General features: G+C 38.6%; 1 protein-coding gene across 1 annotated transcript in view; it reads left to right on the forward strand.

Moving 5' to 3' along the window:
• LOC104618099 (RNA-binding Raly-like protein) overlaps nt 1–15935 on the forward strand; it is a 38082-nt gene that overhangs the window by 13097 nt on the left and 9050 nt on the right. The window contains exons 4-5 of the mRNA XM_010283612.1: nt 865–978; nt 5516–5694. Coding sequence (XP_010281914.1) covers nt 865–978; nt 5516–5694 — 293 coding nt within the window. The remainder of the gene's footprint in view (nt 1–864; nt 979–5515; nt 5695–15935) is intronic.

Below are 15935 nucleotides of genomic sequence, written 5' to 3' on the forward strand. Positions count from 1 at the left end.
TTCACCTTTTCAACATTATACCCTAGCACTGATGAGGCAAGTGGATCTGTTTCGACTATCTTCTGAGTATAAAAACATGTCCTGATAATGCCATAATAATAAGATCATTCATGAGTGCTGCAGTGCTGTTTCTCCTGAAGCCAAAACACCTCCAAAGTTATTTCTCCTTCTTATGTTAGACAACAGGAGTGCAATAACACACGTAAATGAAGAGTAATGCAATGCGACAAAGATTTGGACACTTCAGCTCTTAATTTATGAGTACTGCCTCCGTGACCGTGGGTATGATCATAAAAAGAAATATTTTCATATGTTATCTATAGCTGGAAAAAGTACAAGAAATGACCAGAACTGAAAGCTTTTGAAGCAGTAATACCGGAATATAATATTGCATTCCTGGCTACCCCAGCATTTATGTTACCATTCACTCTTGTTGAAAAATACCTATTGCTATTGTGAGGGATCTTTTTATTATTGTTGTTATTGTTACAAATTAGTCCAGCAAAATAGCATTGCAAGACTGTGAAGGGCCATATTTGAGTCATTCTTTCACTACAGCCTGTTTTTCAGTAGAAGTTACTCAGATTTACTAAGAATGCCCTTGAGATGTTTTGCCTGAAATGCTTATTACAGAGCAATACATCTCATGTGACCCCTTGCTACCAGGGTTTAGTATCCTGTGATTTCCTAGGACTCAGCATTTTTAACTAACAATGTTCATTTTCAAAGTTAATTCTCTAAAAATACTGACAGAAATGAGATAATATACTTGTACTACAGAGGAAAGAAAAAAGAACATTTTGTTCATGTGGGGCTGCAAATATAGTTTATTTCATATTTTGCATCCTTGCTCTCTTTCCACAGTGAAATCAGATGAGTTGCAAACAATCAAGAAGGAATTAACCCAAATCAAAACAAAAATTGACTCCTTGCTAGGGAGACTGGAAAAGATTGAAAAGCAGCAAAAAGCTGAAGCAGGTAAGTGAAAGCAATTTGTGTCACATGAATTAAATTAGAACCTAGTTATCAGTCATGCAGACAGACCAGAGAGAATGGAAGCCTTCCAGAAATTTTGCTACATAATAGAGGCCTGAAGCAAGGTAAATTAACTCTCTAGGTAGAACTATTGGAAGCATAAATTAATATTCTTCACAGAATATGTAACATCATTTCAAGTATTGTTTTCTCTGGTGTAGTAGGAAAAAAAAAGACAATAACAGATTCTTACTAGATGTTCTGGAAACAGAATATCATTAAAAAATTGACTGAACAGAATTAAGTTATAGGTTGTTGACCTTGGGCATACTTGTGCTATCCACATTAAGAATTATCAGATGGTCTATATCTTGAATTATTGCCTGGGCAATGGGCAATAGGCAATAGTCACAAGTTGCAGCAAGGGAAATTCCTGTTTGATGTAAGGAAAAAAGATACAACTAAGCAGTATAGCAGTTTGCCCAGAGAGACTGTAGTAGCTCCATCTTTTCAGACGTTCAAAACTCATTGGGCCAATGCCGCATGGACCTGGACCAAAGTTTGAGTTTGGCCCTGCTTTGAAGAGGGGTTGGACTTGAAGAGTCAAGAGATCCCTTCCAATGCAAGCTATTGTGTGAAGCTGTGGCGTAAAACTGGCTGCACTTCTAGTTCAGCTTTTCTCTGGCTTGACATGTTCTGTTTTGAGGCAAACCTTGGGAATGACAAATTCTAACACAGTTTTTTAATTTAATCAGGATCTTTATTTCTGTCATTGCAGTGATCATTTTGTTAGCTGAATGATCTCACCTGGCAGCACTTTAAAGCCATACTGAGCAGTTATAAGGGATTTATAAGGTTGTATTTTCACCGCAGTATATACAGAAAACAATCTCAGTTCTTACCACTGTCTATGGTATTTTCTTGGTTATTTCCTTATAAATCTCATGGTATATCTCTGTACTGGAGCTGTGTACTAGCAAGCTGATTTTGATGAAAGCCAGTGGTGAAATGGAAGCCTTATCTCATGAAAAACCTCAATGTTCCTTTTTTTCCCCCCCTCCATTCTCTGACGAAAATTTTTAATGTATTTTGTGTGAAATATGTGAAAGAAATTCTGGATCAAAATCCATAGATGCCTGGGTGTCTGGGCACTCAGATTTGTGTCCCTTGCCTAACTCAAATCAGCTACATGAAGCCAAAAACATCCAACAGGACACATAGATCTCCATCAAGACTATCTATCTAAAACACTGCTAGGAATTAGCAGCTGAAGTTCATGAACCTGACATAGGCAAAACAGATATTTAGATCTGGATCCCCCTTGTTCCTGTGCCTGCCCTATTTGCTGATCTGTTGTGGGTGTATTTCTCTGAACCCAGAAGTTTCCTGCTGGCATTCAGAAATATCTCTAATTAATATCTTCCTAGGGCAGTACACTACAGAAAAATATTTTGTGGTTAACAACTTAAAAAAAAAACAAAAACAACCCACCCAAACCAGCTCTTTTAAAAAAAATAGTTTTTATTTACAATCATTTACTAAATTGACAGACAAGGACCAATCCCTCAGCTGTTATAGTTTACTCCAAAAAATAACCTCAGTGCTTTTTTACAAGTCTAAGATAAACCATTAGTACAGAATGTGATTATGTCTTTTAGGAGAATCGTACACAATATGTATTCATTATATTCTATTTTGTACTTTATGCAAGTTAGATAAAAGTTGGTATAATCAGTGAAGATGTAATTGCAAGGCACTCCATTGAATCATTCGTGTACTGAAATGCTCTGAGATGGCGCATCCCTACTTCAGGGAGCTTTTATGTAAAATCCATTACTATGCAAAACAACCTGCATATCATTGTGCTTTGATATCCAATATTCACTTTTGCTAAAGGACCATGGTGAACTCATGTAAATAGAAATTGATTTGTATTGAATCATACTGTTATGCCTTTTGAAGACAAGCAATGAATAATCTCCTCAGAGATCAAAAACTGTTTTCAAATTGTTGATGTTTTAAGACATCAGGTGCAAAACCTGTCCCCCATAGTCCTTGCCGCTCATTGGAGGGTGTGAGGAGAAAAGATACCTCAGAGAAACCAGCAAACCTGGATCCCCATTGAAGTCTCCCAAGATGATGAAGAAGGTTATGCAGCCTGTGCAGCCTGGGTTACTAGTCTGCAGATGATTGCTTCCTCAGATGAAAGATTTGTATAAGATGAGGCTACATCAGTAGCTGAACTATGTATTTATGGTGTCAGATGTGAGATGATTTTGTTCCTTCTGTATGGTTTGGCAACATTATTTCTTACTTTCCTCTGCCAGAATGTGTAGCCTCACTAAGACAGGGATCAGAGAGAGGATCTATGTCTTGTTTAGACCAAAACAAAAACCAGGCCATCATCTTGCCCTTTTGGTTTTTTAAGTCTGCATCACTTTCATGAAGAATATTTAATTACTAATCTTAAAAGTTATATATCTGGAGGAACGTGACAGGTTAGACAAGCTGGACAAGCTCAGTGTACACATTGGTAACTGCTCTACAGCTGCATGAAAACTCTCCTTACAATGGCTGATGTTGTGTCTTTTACTGTTATGAACCCCTGACCATTCCAATAGGGGGAATATAGATAAAAGGATTTCCTGTACATAGGGAAACTGCAGGAATAGCTCCTTTGTTTGTAAAAATCTGAATCAGGAAGCCGAGGATAAGCTGTTTTGATGTGAAAAAATTGTTAGAGATGGATGTTAAAAGGTAAGATCTTAAGTTTTTCTTCTCAGAAGAGCCCAAAAGAGATAGATGCTGAGCTGGTATTTTAGACTCCTCTGAAGAACCCAGTCTATGTTCTTATTCAGACAATTAAATAAGTGAGCTAATTTTTTTGCAGCTGTATCCTAAAAGTTTTCCCATTTAAACATATTAAGTCCATAATTTCAGACACCCATTTTGAAAGTCTTGAACAAAGTTGATTCAGTTATTACTGCCACAGCTGGGTTAATCTCAGAAGTGGCTTGAAGCAGAAGGTGATGGGGCAGGACATAGTAGGCATAGCTGATTCAATACACACTTCCTTGCACAGTAAGGCAAGCAACACAATGACTTATAACTAGCATAGTATTGTATAGAGCACCTTACCAACAGATGATGAGGCTCTATGGGCTGAATCTTCTACTAATAAGTGTGACTACAGCACTGTCAAAGCAGTTATCTAAGATGAATTTTTATTCTTTAAGTCCAAGAATCTTTCTGAAGAAATAACGTGAATAAGGAAGAAAAGCTTATATGTTATGTGTCTTCAGTAAATGAATTTGAACATGAGGGATTAGAGACTAACAAAGACTGAAGAGATGAAATTAAGTTGCAAAATAAATGTGCAGAGGTACAAGGAAAACCAAATGTCTTGGTTTAAACCTATGATACAGAAAAGTGTGAGCAGATGTTAATATTATATAGAACTGGTAATAATTTATAGTAAAATAATAATATATTCATAGAGACGAAAAATGTAGAGCTTCGCAGGCAATCTGCAAATTTATTGCCTGTCCGACAAGATAGGTGATGCACTACTAGTGTTACAGAACAGTCAATCTAACAAAGAAAGGAATGGTTTTGCTCTAGATCATTGATGGGTATTGTCACCCTCAGACTGAAAAGACATTGGTATTCCAGCTACAGGCAACCAATTCTCTGGCCCGTATTCACTTTGAGTACGTAAAGCTTTTCATCTAAACTCCTGGTGTGCATAAGAATAAGACTCTGATGCCTCCAACCACTCTTTGGGCCAATCTGTCTCTGTCATTCCTCTCTCAATCCTCCTCTGGATTTCTGCTGGCTGGATGAAATTCCTCAGCATATCCAGGAGTCTCACAATACATGATCACAACGATGCAGCTAGCCACACTAAGCCAACCAGAACAGATCCCCTGGGCCTCCATGAAAATGGTCTTTCTTTTCACCGCTTCGCAGAAATTATAGGAAGCCTATATTTGGGTAACTGGAGGGAGGCATTCTCCAGTTACCACAGCACATTATACCAACAGGGAGAAACTGTTACTTTACTCAATAAAAAGTTGTCCAGAAGGATTTGTTGATTATCTGTATGGTTGTTGAGAGATCTTCACAATAAATTTATGCAAATCCTTGTTCACATATTGGCAATTAACAGCCTTCCACTTCTCAGAGCATAGAGATTTATGTAGTTCTCATTGGCTGCAGATAAATAAATATATAATGACTATGCCAATTGGATTCACAAGGCAAAGCAAAGTCCAGAAAATAAAAAAGCTGGATCTGCTGGTAAATCAAGCCTGCATCCACTGCATGGGATAGATGAACATGTTGGTACTCTGGTTGATTTATGCATTAATTTTTGAAAACAAAGGATTTGATCATATTTGCCTGGTGGATATTAACACACTGATTTTTACAAAGCTAGCACATCCGGAGATGGGAAGCTTAGGTTTCTTCCTCAGAGCACTTTTCTCTGCCACCAATAGGGAAGGTTACTGAATCTCTATAGAGTATGTTTTCCTTACAGAAGCTCAAAAGAAACAAATGGAAGATAATGCTGATTTGATTCAAGAGGAATGCATATCAGAGAATGCAGATAACTCTACAGAAGAGCCAATTGAAGGAGGGCCAGATGCAGATGGGGATGGAGAAGAGATGACTGATGGGATAGAGGAGGATTTTGATGAGGATGGCAGCAATGAGCTGGTAAGGAATAACCATGCCATGTCTGTCTATGTAGTTGCTACAAGTAACCACAGAGAAACAACAGTCTAGGTTAACAAAATAAGCTCACAACAGCACTGTGATGTTCTGTAACTAGTGCCTAGTCCTACATTCTTCATACACTGTAGCATCAATTAATTGTAGGGCCCTCTGAGGATAAACAAGAAAAACATATTTTACTACACTTAGTGATTTTAGAAAGGAAATGAAATGTACTTTAATTTGGTTTACATTTATTATTTTACATTTACTGAAATGTAGATGAGAAAGGAAAACACGGTGTGGTTTTGTTTGTTTGGTTTTTTTTAACTGGAGCTTTTCAAAATTAAATAAGATTCTAGAATGGAGAACTTTCTCATTAGTAAACATGTTCTCCCCCATAATCCCCAGTACCTGTCTTCCATGTGTATCTTCTGCAGGTTCTGTTAGCAGCTACAGATTTTTTGATGGAAAGATTTTTCCTTAAGAAATGTTTGGCTAAGAAATGTTTGGGTTTTCAGCCTAAGCCTGCACCTTTCATGAAAAGCCTATCATGTTGTTAAAATTCTAAGTTCTTCTAGAGAAACATAAAAAATATTTTAAGAGTTAGATTTGTACTTTTTTAGTCATTCCTAATAAGAATTAATCAGTCACACTGTTTTAGACTCTATAATACTCTCCCTCTCTTCCCGGCTTTCATATTCTTCTGTTTTGAACAGAAATCACTTCTCTTGCTCAGTGTCACTGTCCCTGCTTGCTTTTTAACACACATTTAATCATGTCTGCACTGTGAAAATCATTTAGTGAAGTCAACAGAAGTCAGTCAGCAATGGGCACAGCTGAACCAACACCAAGTCTGGAGTAACAAGGCATGTGAATAGCCTATGTTTTGTACTGTTTACTGCAAAAGTAATTTAAATCTACTGCTAATTTGAGGGTTTGTGTCCCTTTAGCCAGCACAAGGCCCTCTTAAATTTATAAATCCTGAATAGAACTATGCGCAGGAGAAGCTACTACAACCTTAACCCCCTCAACTTTTAACATGTAATGTAGAATAGATGACATCATTGTCACTTTTTCTCAAAGGAACAGGTTCTCCTGTACAGATATGAGGGATGTCTGTATGAAGTTGGCACTCTGAATTTGTAGGAAGCTGACATTTTGTAATGAATATATAGTTGTAAATATAATATCTCACCATGGCTAATACCTGATCAGCTGAAGTGATATTAGCAATAGGGGTGACCACAGTTTAACAGGGCTGGCGGGTTTTGCATTGGTTGGGTGTCAGACCCTACCGCAGACCACTAAATGGGGAAGTTAACGTGCAGGTATATTAGCCTCTGACTGTTCAGTGCTGTCATTTCACCCAGTGGGTATGGCATATTTAGCATATATCTACACTATATAATGAAGCATGACGTAGAAGAAATTTTTCATCTAGCAAAGACCTAAGCAGGAAAGTTTCTAAAAAGCAAGTGCCACAGGAAGACTTCATTATCAGTGAAAATCTGGAATTGGCACAGCCACATTTGCACCCCACTGCTTCCAAGTTAAAAAGCCTTTCCAAGATTTATGTTATGGAATTAGTCGAAGTGCAGTGCATTGCAGACACAGCTCCAAAGACGGCTCAGAGATCTGAGGAATGGGGAGGGAACCAGCTCCAGCTTCTCTGCATGCCATTACTAGTGTTTTGAGTGTTGGGAGGAGGTGGCTCACCACACGTGGAGAGTAGTGTCCTCTTCCTTGCACCCTAGTGCTTATGAATGACATCCCCCCAACCCCGACATGGTGGTAGCAAGGAAAGGCCAAGGAAGAAAAAAAAAGCCTGTCCCAATGCCAGGGCAGTGGAGCCAATAAGCCTCATGTCTTCCACCTTCCCAAATGCTGGGACCCTTTAGCCAAGAAGCTGGCGGTATTGTAGATTTTAAAAAGCAGAAGCAAGATTGCCACTGATGTAAAATCCTTGTGCTTTTCACCCTCCCTTGCCATTTTCCTCAAGCTTTAGAACAGGACACTTCACCTTAGTTTTCCTCCCTGCTACGATGGGATGATAACACTTTCATTCTTTTGAAAAGCCTAGGGACATCAGTGAATGAAAAACTGCTATGGATGGGATAAAGGATTGCTCTACAAAGGATTACTTCAAAGAAATCTCAGGAAATGGGTTCTTCCCATGGAAAGGCAATTATAAATTGAACTGTGCATCTTTCCTCTACAGTTTTTACTCAGTACTATTGGTCAGTATTGGCCAGTAATAAAATGAAACTGGTAGCTTATGATGCATATTGTAATTTAGTTTGTTTTTCAGTCACACTTACATATATTTATGAAGATATAATGGCAAATTCCTATAAGTTTTACTTTCCACTCCAATCACTATAGCTGTATAACTGGAAAGTCGATAAGAATATTACCAAATATATAGTGAATACCCCAGCAGAAATACTTGGGATTTCAGTCTGCTCCGACCTGTTCTGTTCCCTACTATGACATTATCCTCTGTTTTGTGCAAAGTAAAGTAGATAGATAAGCTTGTTATAAAACAAGAAGTCCTAACAGAAGTTGTTCTCCTGTTTTATGAAAACGTAAGTTGTTTAGGAAAAAGAGCTGACTAATAGCAAATGTGTCATTTTGGAATGGAGACAGTTGCAACTCATTTGGGGAAAAAAGAGCTTTTTTAAGCATGAAAAGTGTTAAAAGTGAAACAAATTGTACAAACTCACCATGTGTAAAAACATAACCTTAGACTCAGAATAAGAAATAACCCTCCGAAGGGCATTTTTAAATGAATTTTACAATCTTTTCCAAATATAAAGCTAAAGGGATTTAGGATGATGATGAAAAAATACCTTTTCTTTCATCACCAAGAGAAGCAGAGCAAATAGAAAAACATTTGAAATGAGCATAGCTAATGTTCTGAAGTCAGTTCAGCACCAAAAAATTGGTTATGAGTCTGCTAGTCTGAAAAATATTATTAGAGGGAATGAGAAACATGACTTAAATTTAGATCTTCACCTTTTTTGCAGTGCTTCATATTTAGCTGTAAATCTCCTGTCAAGCCATTTGCCAATAATCTGCTGCAGGACTCTTTTTGCTGAACACAATACTGTTGTCTCTTTTTTTGTTTCCCCTGTGACCAGCTCTAAGGCTGTCAAGTAAAGGGAACGGTTCAATAAGGACAGACCCACTGCTAGAATCCAGGTGCTGCCAGAATGGAGCCGCTGAATTTGTGTATGTGGGTCTGCATCTTTGGACTAGAAGACTCAAAAATATATTTCTGTCTCTATTTCTAATTCTAGCTTGCAAAGGAAATGACTATGCAGGATGTATGCTGTATGTGGGTTTAGGTGGTAGGATCATTTCTCTAAATTCACACACTGTCTATTTGGAGGAACAGGTTACTGAACATTAACTGAGTGATGGCAGCTGTCCTCACGCCTGCTTTCAGTCTAGACCAGCTGTAAAGAAATGTGAAGTAGTTTAGCCTGCAGTCTGAGTTAAGTCAGGCATGGATTTAAGGAGGCTTTAGCCTCTTCATTTGCCTGCCTGGCTGCACACACAAAAACACATCACATTCAACAGCTACACACCTTCTTCATCCACCATTTAGATCAGGATGTTGTTCCCCCTGCATTGTCATTTTCTATGGGCTGAAGACACGTCCACAAACAGTCGTTACGGCTCAGCTGAAGTGTAAAAAAGTTTTACGCCACAATGACTCGATTTCCCATCTGAACTCTAATTCAAGACATGCTGCATTTGAAGTCTCCACTACAATCATCAAACATCACCTATTGGGAAAGTTTGTACTGACTGTTTGCCCACAAATGTGCCTTCAGTAAGTGTCTCCAGTGCTGCAGACACTCCAGCTTGAGGGTGTTTTTAGAACAATCCCCAAAGACTTTTGCTGCATTGACATACTGAAGAGTTGTTTAAATGGTGATTTCAAATATATGCTCCATCTATGTATGGATGTGCTAGGAGACACTGACAGAGTCAAATAATTGACTTCAACTTGCTCAGTGAAGAGTGTCATAGGCTTCTCACCCACCTGCTCTTATGCTTTGGCCTTCCACTGTCTCTTGTACAAAGGCATGCGATAATATCTTGTAGCTATATATATAAAAAATAAACACTAACTTGCAGCTCCCGAGCTTTACCATTCATGTGGCTTAACTGATCATCAGAGATAGCTGGAGTGGATGAAAACTACAGGTCTGTTTCCTTTGCTCCTTTTAGATAAAAAAACAAGTAGTTTGTTATCCCAGATTTTATTAGACGCATGAGCCCAGCTTTCATGCATTGAACAGTTTCTAGTTGCAGTGAATCAAAAATCTTTTGTTCCCTCCTACTGAGAACACATCCATTCTTATTGCTTTTAATCTAAAGTGTCCCTCAGCCGTGCCGTGAAGAAAGCAACACACCTATGCAGCTTCCCACCTAGCCCTACAGAAAACAAGCTCCTAGGAAAAAAAGATCTCCGTGCTTACTAAATTCACCTCACACACAAATCACAAACAGGCCACAAATCATCGGAACAGAAGTCATCAGTGATACCAAGCAGTTTTCAAGTGCCTGCCACAGCTTTAAATTCTAAGGAGTGGGAAGGAAAGCCAATAACCTCCTCTTATTCCTGTGGCTGCAGAGCAGAGCGCAGAACAGTCACCTTTGCAGCACAGTCCGACACGCGTTTTGATGCTTGAGAAGCAGCTTGGCCTCAGCGCCTCTAAAACAAGCTCCTTCTCCTCACCAGCAGTAGCGACGGCAGCGTGCGGCACGGCTGAGACCGTGCAGGAAAAGCACTTCTGAATTAGCGTGCACGGCGGTTTCTTTGCTCATTTAGCAGCTGGACAACCCAGAGCAGGTCCCCAGAGTGCTTCGTGTAACTTCTCTGAACTTGTTTCAGATGGTGCTAATTGATCGTCAAGGAAGCACTGGCTCAACGTGAACTATAACTTATCATCGCAATCCCCTTGTAAATAACAAATGTGGCATCCAATTAATCAGCTGAAAGCCTGAAGTCTTGTAGATTTGGAAAAATACCACTTTCAGCTAATGCTTAATAAAATACCAACAAACTAATTAATTGCAATGAGTTATACACAAGCACCCATATCTATACTACATTGCCTGAGAAGAATAGTTTCTATCAAGCTGTCAGCCTTTCATAATGAATAACTATAATAATAATAGCACAGCGATGGTTCGGTAGTTAAGCATTCAGCAGAGCAAACAGTGTTCTCTGGTAGAGTATGTGATCCCAACGATTTCAAATACAATAGATTTATGGTGTCATAACTCAGATCAGGCTCTGGTTAGTGTTTGGCTGGAATTTGAAGGATTTATTCACAGTCGCAGCATTGTGATTTTATGCTGCTGTAGCTATGCTAAAAATAATGAAGCCACACAAGCATTAGATGGGAGTTCCACAATAATGAGTCACCTTTAATGAAATGTCTTGAGAGGCATTTTTATTAAATTATGTCAGAAACAAAAGGTACACAGACTGTGCGAGGCCCAGTTCTGTTTACAATGCAGATTTACCGCAGTTATTTCAACAACAATTATCGTTCTCTTTCTATTAAGTATATTTCAGTTACATTTACCTCTCAAGGATATTTCATTTCTTACTTTTGTCCTTTTCTACACGTCTGTACTGCATGTTTTCCACCTATTGGATTTGTTTCTAGCATGTGATAGAGAATCATGTTTCAAACATAAATACTAGAAACTGCCACAGACAAAAAACTCAGTAAAATCCCCTTGCTACACTGAGTATGATTATGAAAAAGTAAAAAGCTTATGATATAATAATAGATATATTTCTTGTAAGAATTTATGCAAATACCATTTAAATCAATGGAACTAACTAGTACTTTGGCTGAAGCTCATCAAAAATATTTCCCTCTTCTATAAGTAGTTAAAAGGAAATAAAGTAATTTAATAGCAAATCTGTATGAAACAGTGAAACCTTCTTTACTTTCATTATTTTGCATGAGAATTTAACAATGAAAATACTCAGTAGAGAGTAGAATAAGATCTACAGAAAAGGAATAAAACTTTTTCTGATTAATTTCATGTATTTAAGCCCAATTTTGCATATCTCAAATAGCAAGACTGATCAAATATGTGACAATGTGATAGGATTGATGGTACTTAATTTATTATCATACTCAAACTGGATTTTTCATTGCCCTTTTAGATACATTTTTTTTCTGTCAATAGCATCAGGGCAGACCAGACTGACTCTTCTATTATCAGAAGAATTAGGCTGATTAGGCATGTCAAAAAGATCAATAGCTGCTGTTACAATTTGCAGTTTGCTGAGTGCACTTATACAGGGTACTATTCAAAATAAAAAAGGACAAAACTTCTAATTAATGGTAATGGCTGAAGCAATGTTGTGCCAGAAATCTTATTTGGATTACTTCAAAAATCATTGAGACCAAGCAAAATTTAGTCTTTTCAATGCACTGAACATTTTGAACTTCACTGAAATCTTGCATTGAGTATCAGGGGAAACGTGAAGCTCTTCATTCCTCAGACAAATGAACAGGTAAAAGATTGTGTTCATTTGATAAATATCAGTGCAAGATGTTTGTACTCGAGCAAGCTAAGAAAGTCATTAGGGGCAGCATACCCGACAGATACTAATGTCTTGTACCTTCCAAAGCTGCAGTAAATCTAATAACCTGTGACTGAAAAGATGGAGAAAGTAATAAAAGCATGTCATGAAATTAAAAATAGTAAGAAACTTCCTGACATGCCCTTTTGTTATATTTAATGTATGCAATAGCACAGTAGACGTGTTCGTTGCTCACACACTGTTGTATGAGTCATTGCAAAGGCCTTGCTGCCAGCTCCTCCTTCCCATTTTTCCTGGCACTCGATTTCTGAGAGGAAGACTTCCTCAGTGGTGTTCAGGGTTTTAACTAGGTTACTCCTGACTGACTACATAATATTTTTCTAATTATTATTTACACCCTATCCCCTACACATCACACAGGAACCTGCAGAAAATGCAAGTACTGTTATCATGCACTTTGTGTCTCTCTTTCTACCAGACTTCTCTGTCTGTAATTGCATATTTGTAAAATGAATGAGCAAAATAATTTCTCACCTGTCACATCTATTCCTCTGAATCTGTTCTATATTATTTAGTCCACAATTTAAAAAACACCACTCAAAAGCATAAAATTTTTAAAACATTTATAATGTAAATAATAGAATTAATTTACAACAATTAGAATCTTACAGAGTTGATGCAAAAGAGCTTGGAAAGACTGTTTGTTTCTTCTGTTTATCTCTTTTTTGAAGCAAAGGGAATCAGGAAGTTTGGGTCTCATTCTCAGCTTTGCCACTGAGACAATACGGTGAGCAATGCAGCTCAGCAGATCAAATGTGCACGTGGACTCGGACCCTCTTTCTGAGGTCAGACCAATATGTGCCTTTGGCCTTACAGCAAACATATGGGAAAGGAGCATTCCCCAAATATATGCTTTAGACTTAGCATTCCCCAAATATATGCTTTAAACTTATAGAAAATTATGCGCTTTCCAACCAAGAAAATTGCAAATTTTCTTTTTGCCCATTGAACAACATCAAATATGCTCTTCAATTAATTTGCTTTACTTTTTCATTGCACCCTGCCATCAGTCTTGACCTGCCTGAAGTTTCAGTCATCATTTATCTTCCTACATTTTCTGCTAAGATTTATTAGCATGGCCTCTCTTTTTGAGGTCTGTCTGTATGCAAGGCAATTCTGGACGGGTACCTTCAGACGCAGTAGGGTGAACATTAATAAACTCGGCCAGCAGCTTTCAACATAATGACCAGGCACATATAGCAAGAGCAGGAAATGTTGTGTATCGTCTTCTCCTACACCCTGTTAATCCCACTGAGCACAGAAGAACCACCCATGTTTGGCAGTTTGAATGGGGTACATCCTTTCTGAGAAAATAAATGGGTATAAATATTAAACCGAGGGGGAGGTTGTTTGCTTTACTCTCTGAGAACAATTGTAAGAAGTGGTCACAAAATTCTGGTATTTAGACTAACGTAAGCAATGGCTGGTTATAGCCCTATGCAGCAGAAGGTTAGTCTCTCATTTAGCACTCATTTAGCACTCATTTAGCAAGTGCCTGTCAACGCAGCACTGGCTTGCTTGTGGGATTTACAGCCTCAGAGAAGTTTGGCGATATGTCTACCTGGAAACACTAGTATGGCTGATATCTTGGTAATATATATGATAAGTAAAAGAATTTCTGATTACTTCTGCACTACTTAGCATGTTTTAATATCTTTTAGAAATTCTCTAAGTGCTTTGTGTCAAGATCATGCACTGCCTTCCTGTGGACCTGTGTTTTGGAAGGATAGCTTGTGTACTTATGTATTTTAGAGGGAAGGGGGACTCTGCTGGTTGTCAACCCACTGTCAGTAGATTTAACATTATTTAGCATTTGTTATTCATTTTCTTTTTTCTTTTTTCTTTTTTCTTTTTAGGCAGGGTTATGTGTTTATCTTAAGCTTTTAGGTAAGAATAAGATAGTCATGGTGCTTGATGTTTTTGAGACATCAAAATATTTAATTTTAATGGCTGAGCTTCAATTGTCAAAAACAACTGTTGTTCCTCCAATTTTTTAAGAAAGAAAAGAAAAAACAACAAAAAATAACCAACCTGTGAATTGATTCAGAGGCAAATAATGCTGTCAGATCAGGACAAAAATTCTCTTAGACATATAAACAAACAAAATACTTCCCTGAATGAGTTGAATTCCTCTCTCATATAATGTGATTGACCTTAACATTCAGTGCTAGTGGCCTGGTTATGTTTATTCTATCTAAGTAAATCAGAATCAGTTCCACAGATATTGCTAGCCTAAAATTCATGAGAAAGAGTCAACCTCTGAGTGCAATATAGAAACAAGGAGAGCCAAAGACTTAACATCCAGAAGGAAACCTTGATCCCTTTTCACAGGACAGTGATGGCAGCTTATAAAAAAGATTGCAAGCTTTTTGCTGTAACTTGTGGCTGGTAAAGAAACATCAGAAGTAACTTCACCACTTTAAATATGAAGACTGATTTCAGTTTCCACCGCTGAATACTTTTGCCAATGTAATTTTCACTAATTCTGGTGGAGTCACTCTTCTTTTACCTCCCTGTATTTTGGTTGACTCCAGTAGACTTCAGATGACTTGCAGAAGGTGCTGGGTTAGGTTTGATTCACTGATTAACTGGTAACAACAGATGAGGAGAAGGCTGAGGTGTTCAACAAGTTCTTTGCCTCAGTCTTCACTGGCAATGTCTCTTCCCACGCCTCTCAAGGGGATGGAGTGCAAGATGAGGAATGGAGGAGCAAAGTCCCCACCACGGTAAAAGAAGATCAGGTTCGAGACCACCTGACGAACCTGAACATGCACAAGTCTATGGGACTTGACGAGATGCACCCCAGAGTCCTGAGGGAACTGGCTGATGTAGTTGCCAAGGCACTCTCCGTGATATTTTAAAAGTCATAGCAGTCAGATGAAGTCCATGGTGACTGGAACAAGGGAAATACTGCATCCATTTTTGAAAAAAAGGTAGCAAGGAGGACCCTGGGAACTAGTGACCTGTCAGACTCACATCTGTGCCTGAGAAGATTATGCAACAGATCCTCCTAGAAGCTGTGCTAAGGCCCATGGAGTACAGGGAGGTGATTCGAGAGAGCCAGCATGGCTTCACCAAGGGCAGGTCCTGCCTGACCAATCTAGTCATCTTCTACAATGGAGTGACCACATCAGTGCACAAGGGAAGAGCTACTGATGTTGTCTATCTGGACTTCTGTAAAGCCTTTGACACGCTCCCCCACAACATCCTTCTCTCTAAATTGGAGAGATATGCATTTGATGGGTGGATCGGCAGATGAGGTATTGATTGGATGGTTGCATTCAGAGGGTTGTGGTCAGTCAACAGCTCAATGTCCAGATGGAGATCAGTGACAACTGGTGTCCGTCAGGTGTCCATACTGGGACAAGTACTCTTTTATATCTTCATCAATGATATAGATGGAGGGACCAAGTGCACCCTCAGCAAGTATGCAAATGACACCAAGATAGAGGGGTGCAGTTGCCATATATTAAGGATGGGATGCCATCCAGAGGGACATTGACAAGCTCGAGATGTGGGCCCATGTGAACCTCATGAAGTTCAACAAGGCCCAATGCAGGGTCCTGCAACTGGGTCAGGGCAACCCCTGGTATCA

Source organism: Phaethon lepturus, unplaced genomic scaffold (assembly GCF_000687285.1).
Source record: "Phaethon lepturus isolate BGI_N335 unplaced genomic scaffold, ASM68728v1 scaffold4883, whole genome shotgun sequence".
NCBI lineage: Eukaryota > Metazoa > Chordata > Aves > Phaethontiformes > Phaethontidae > Phaethon > Phaethon lepturus.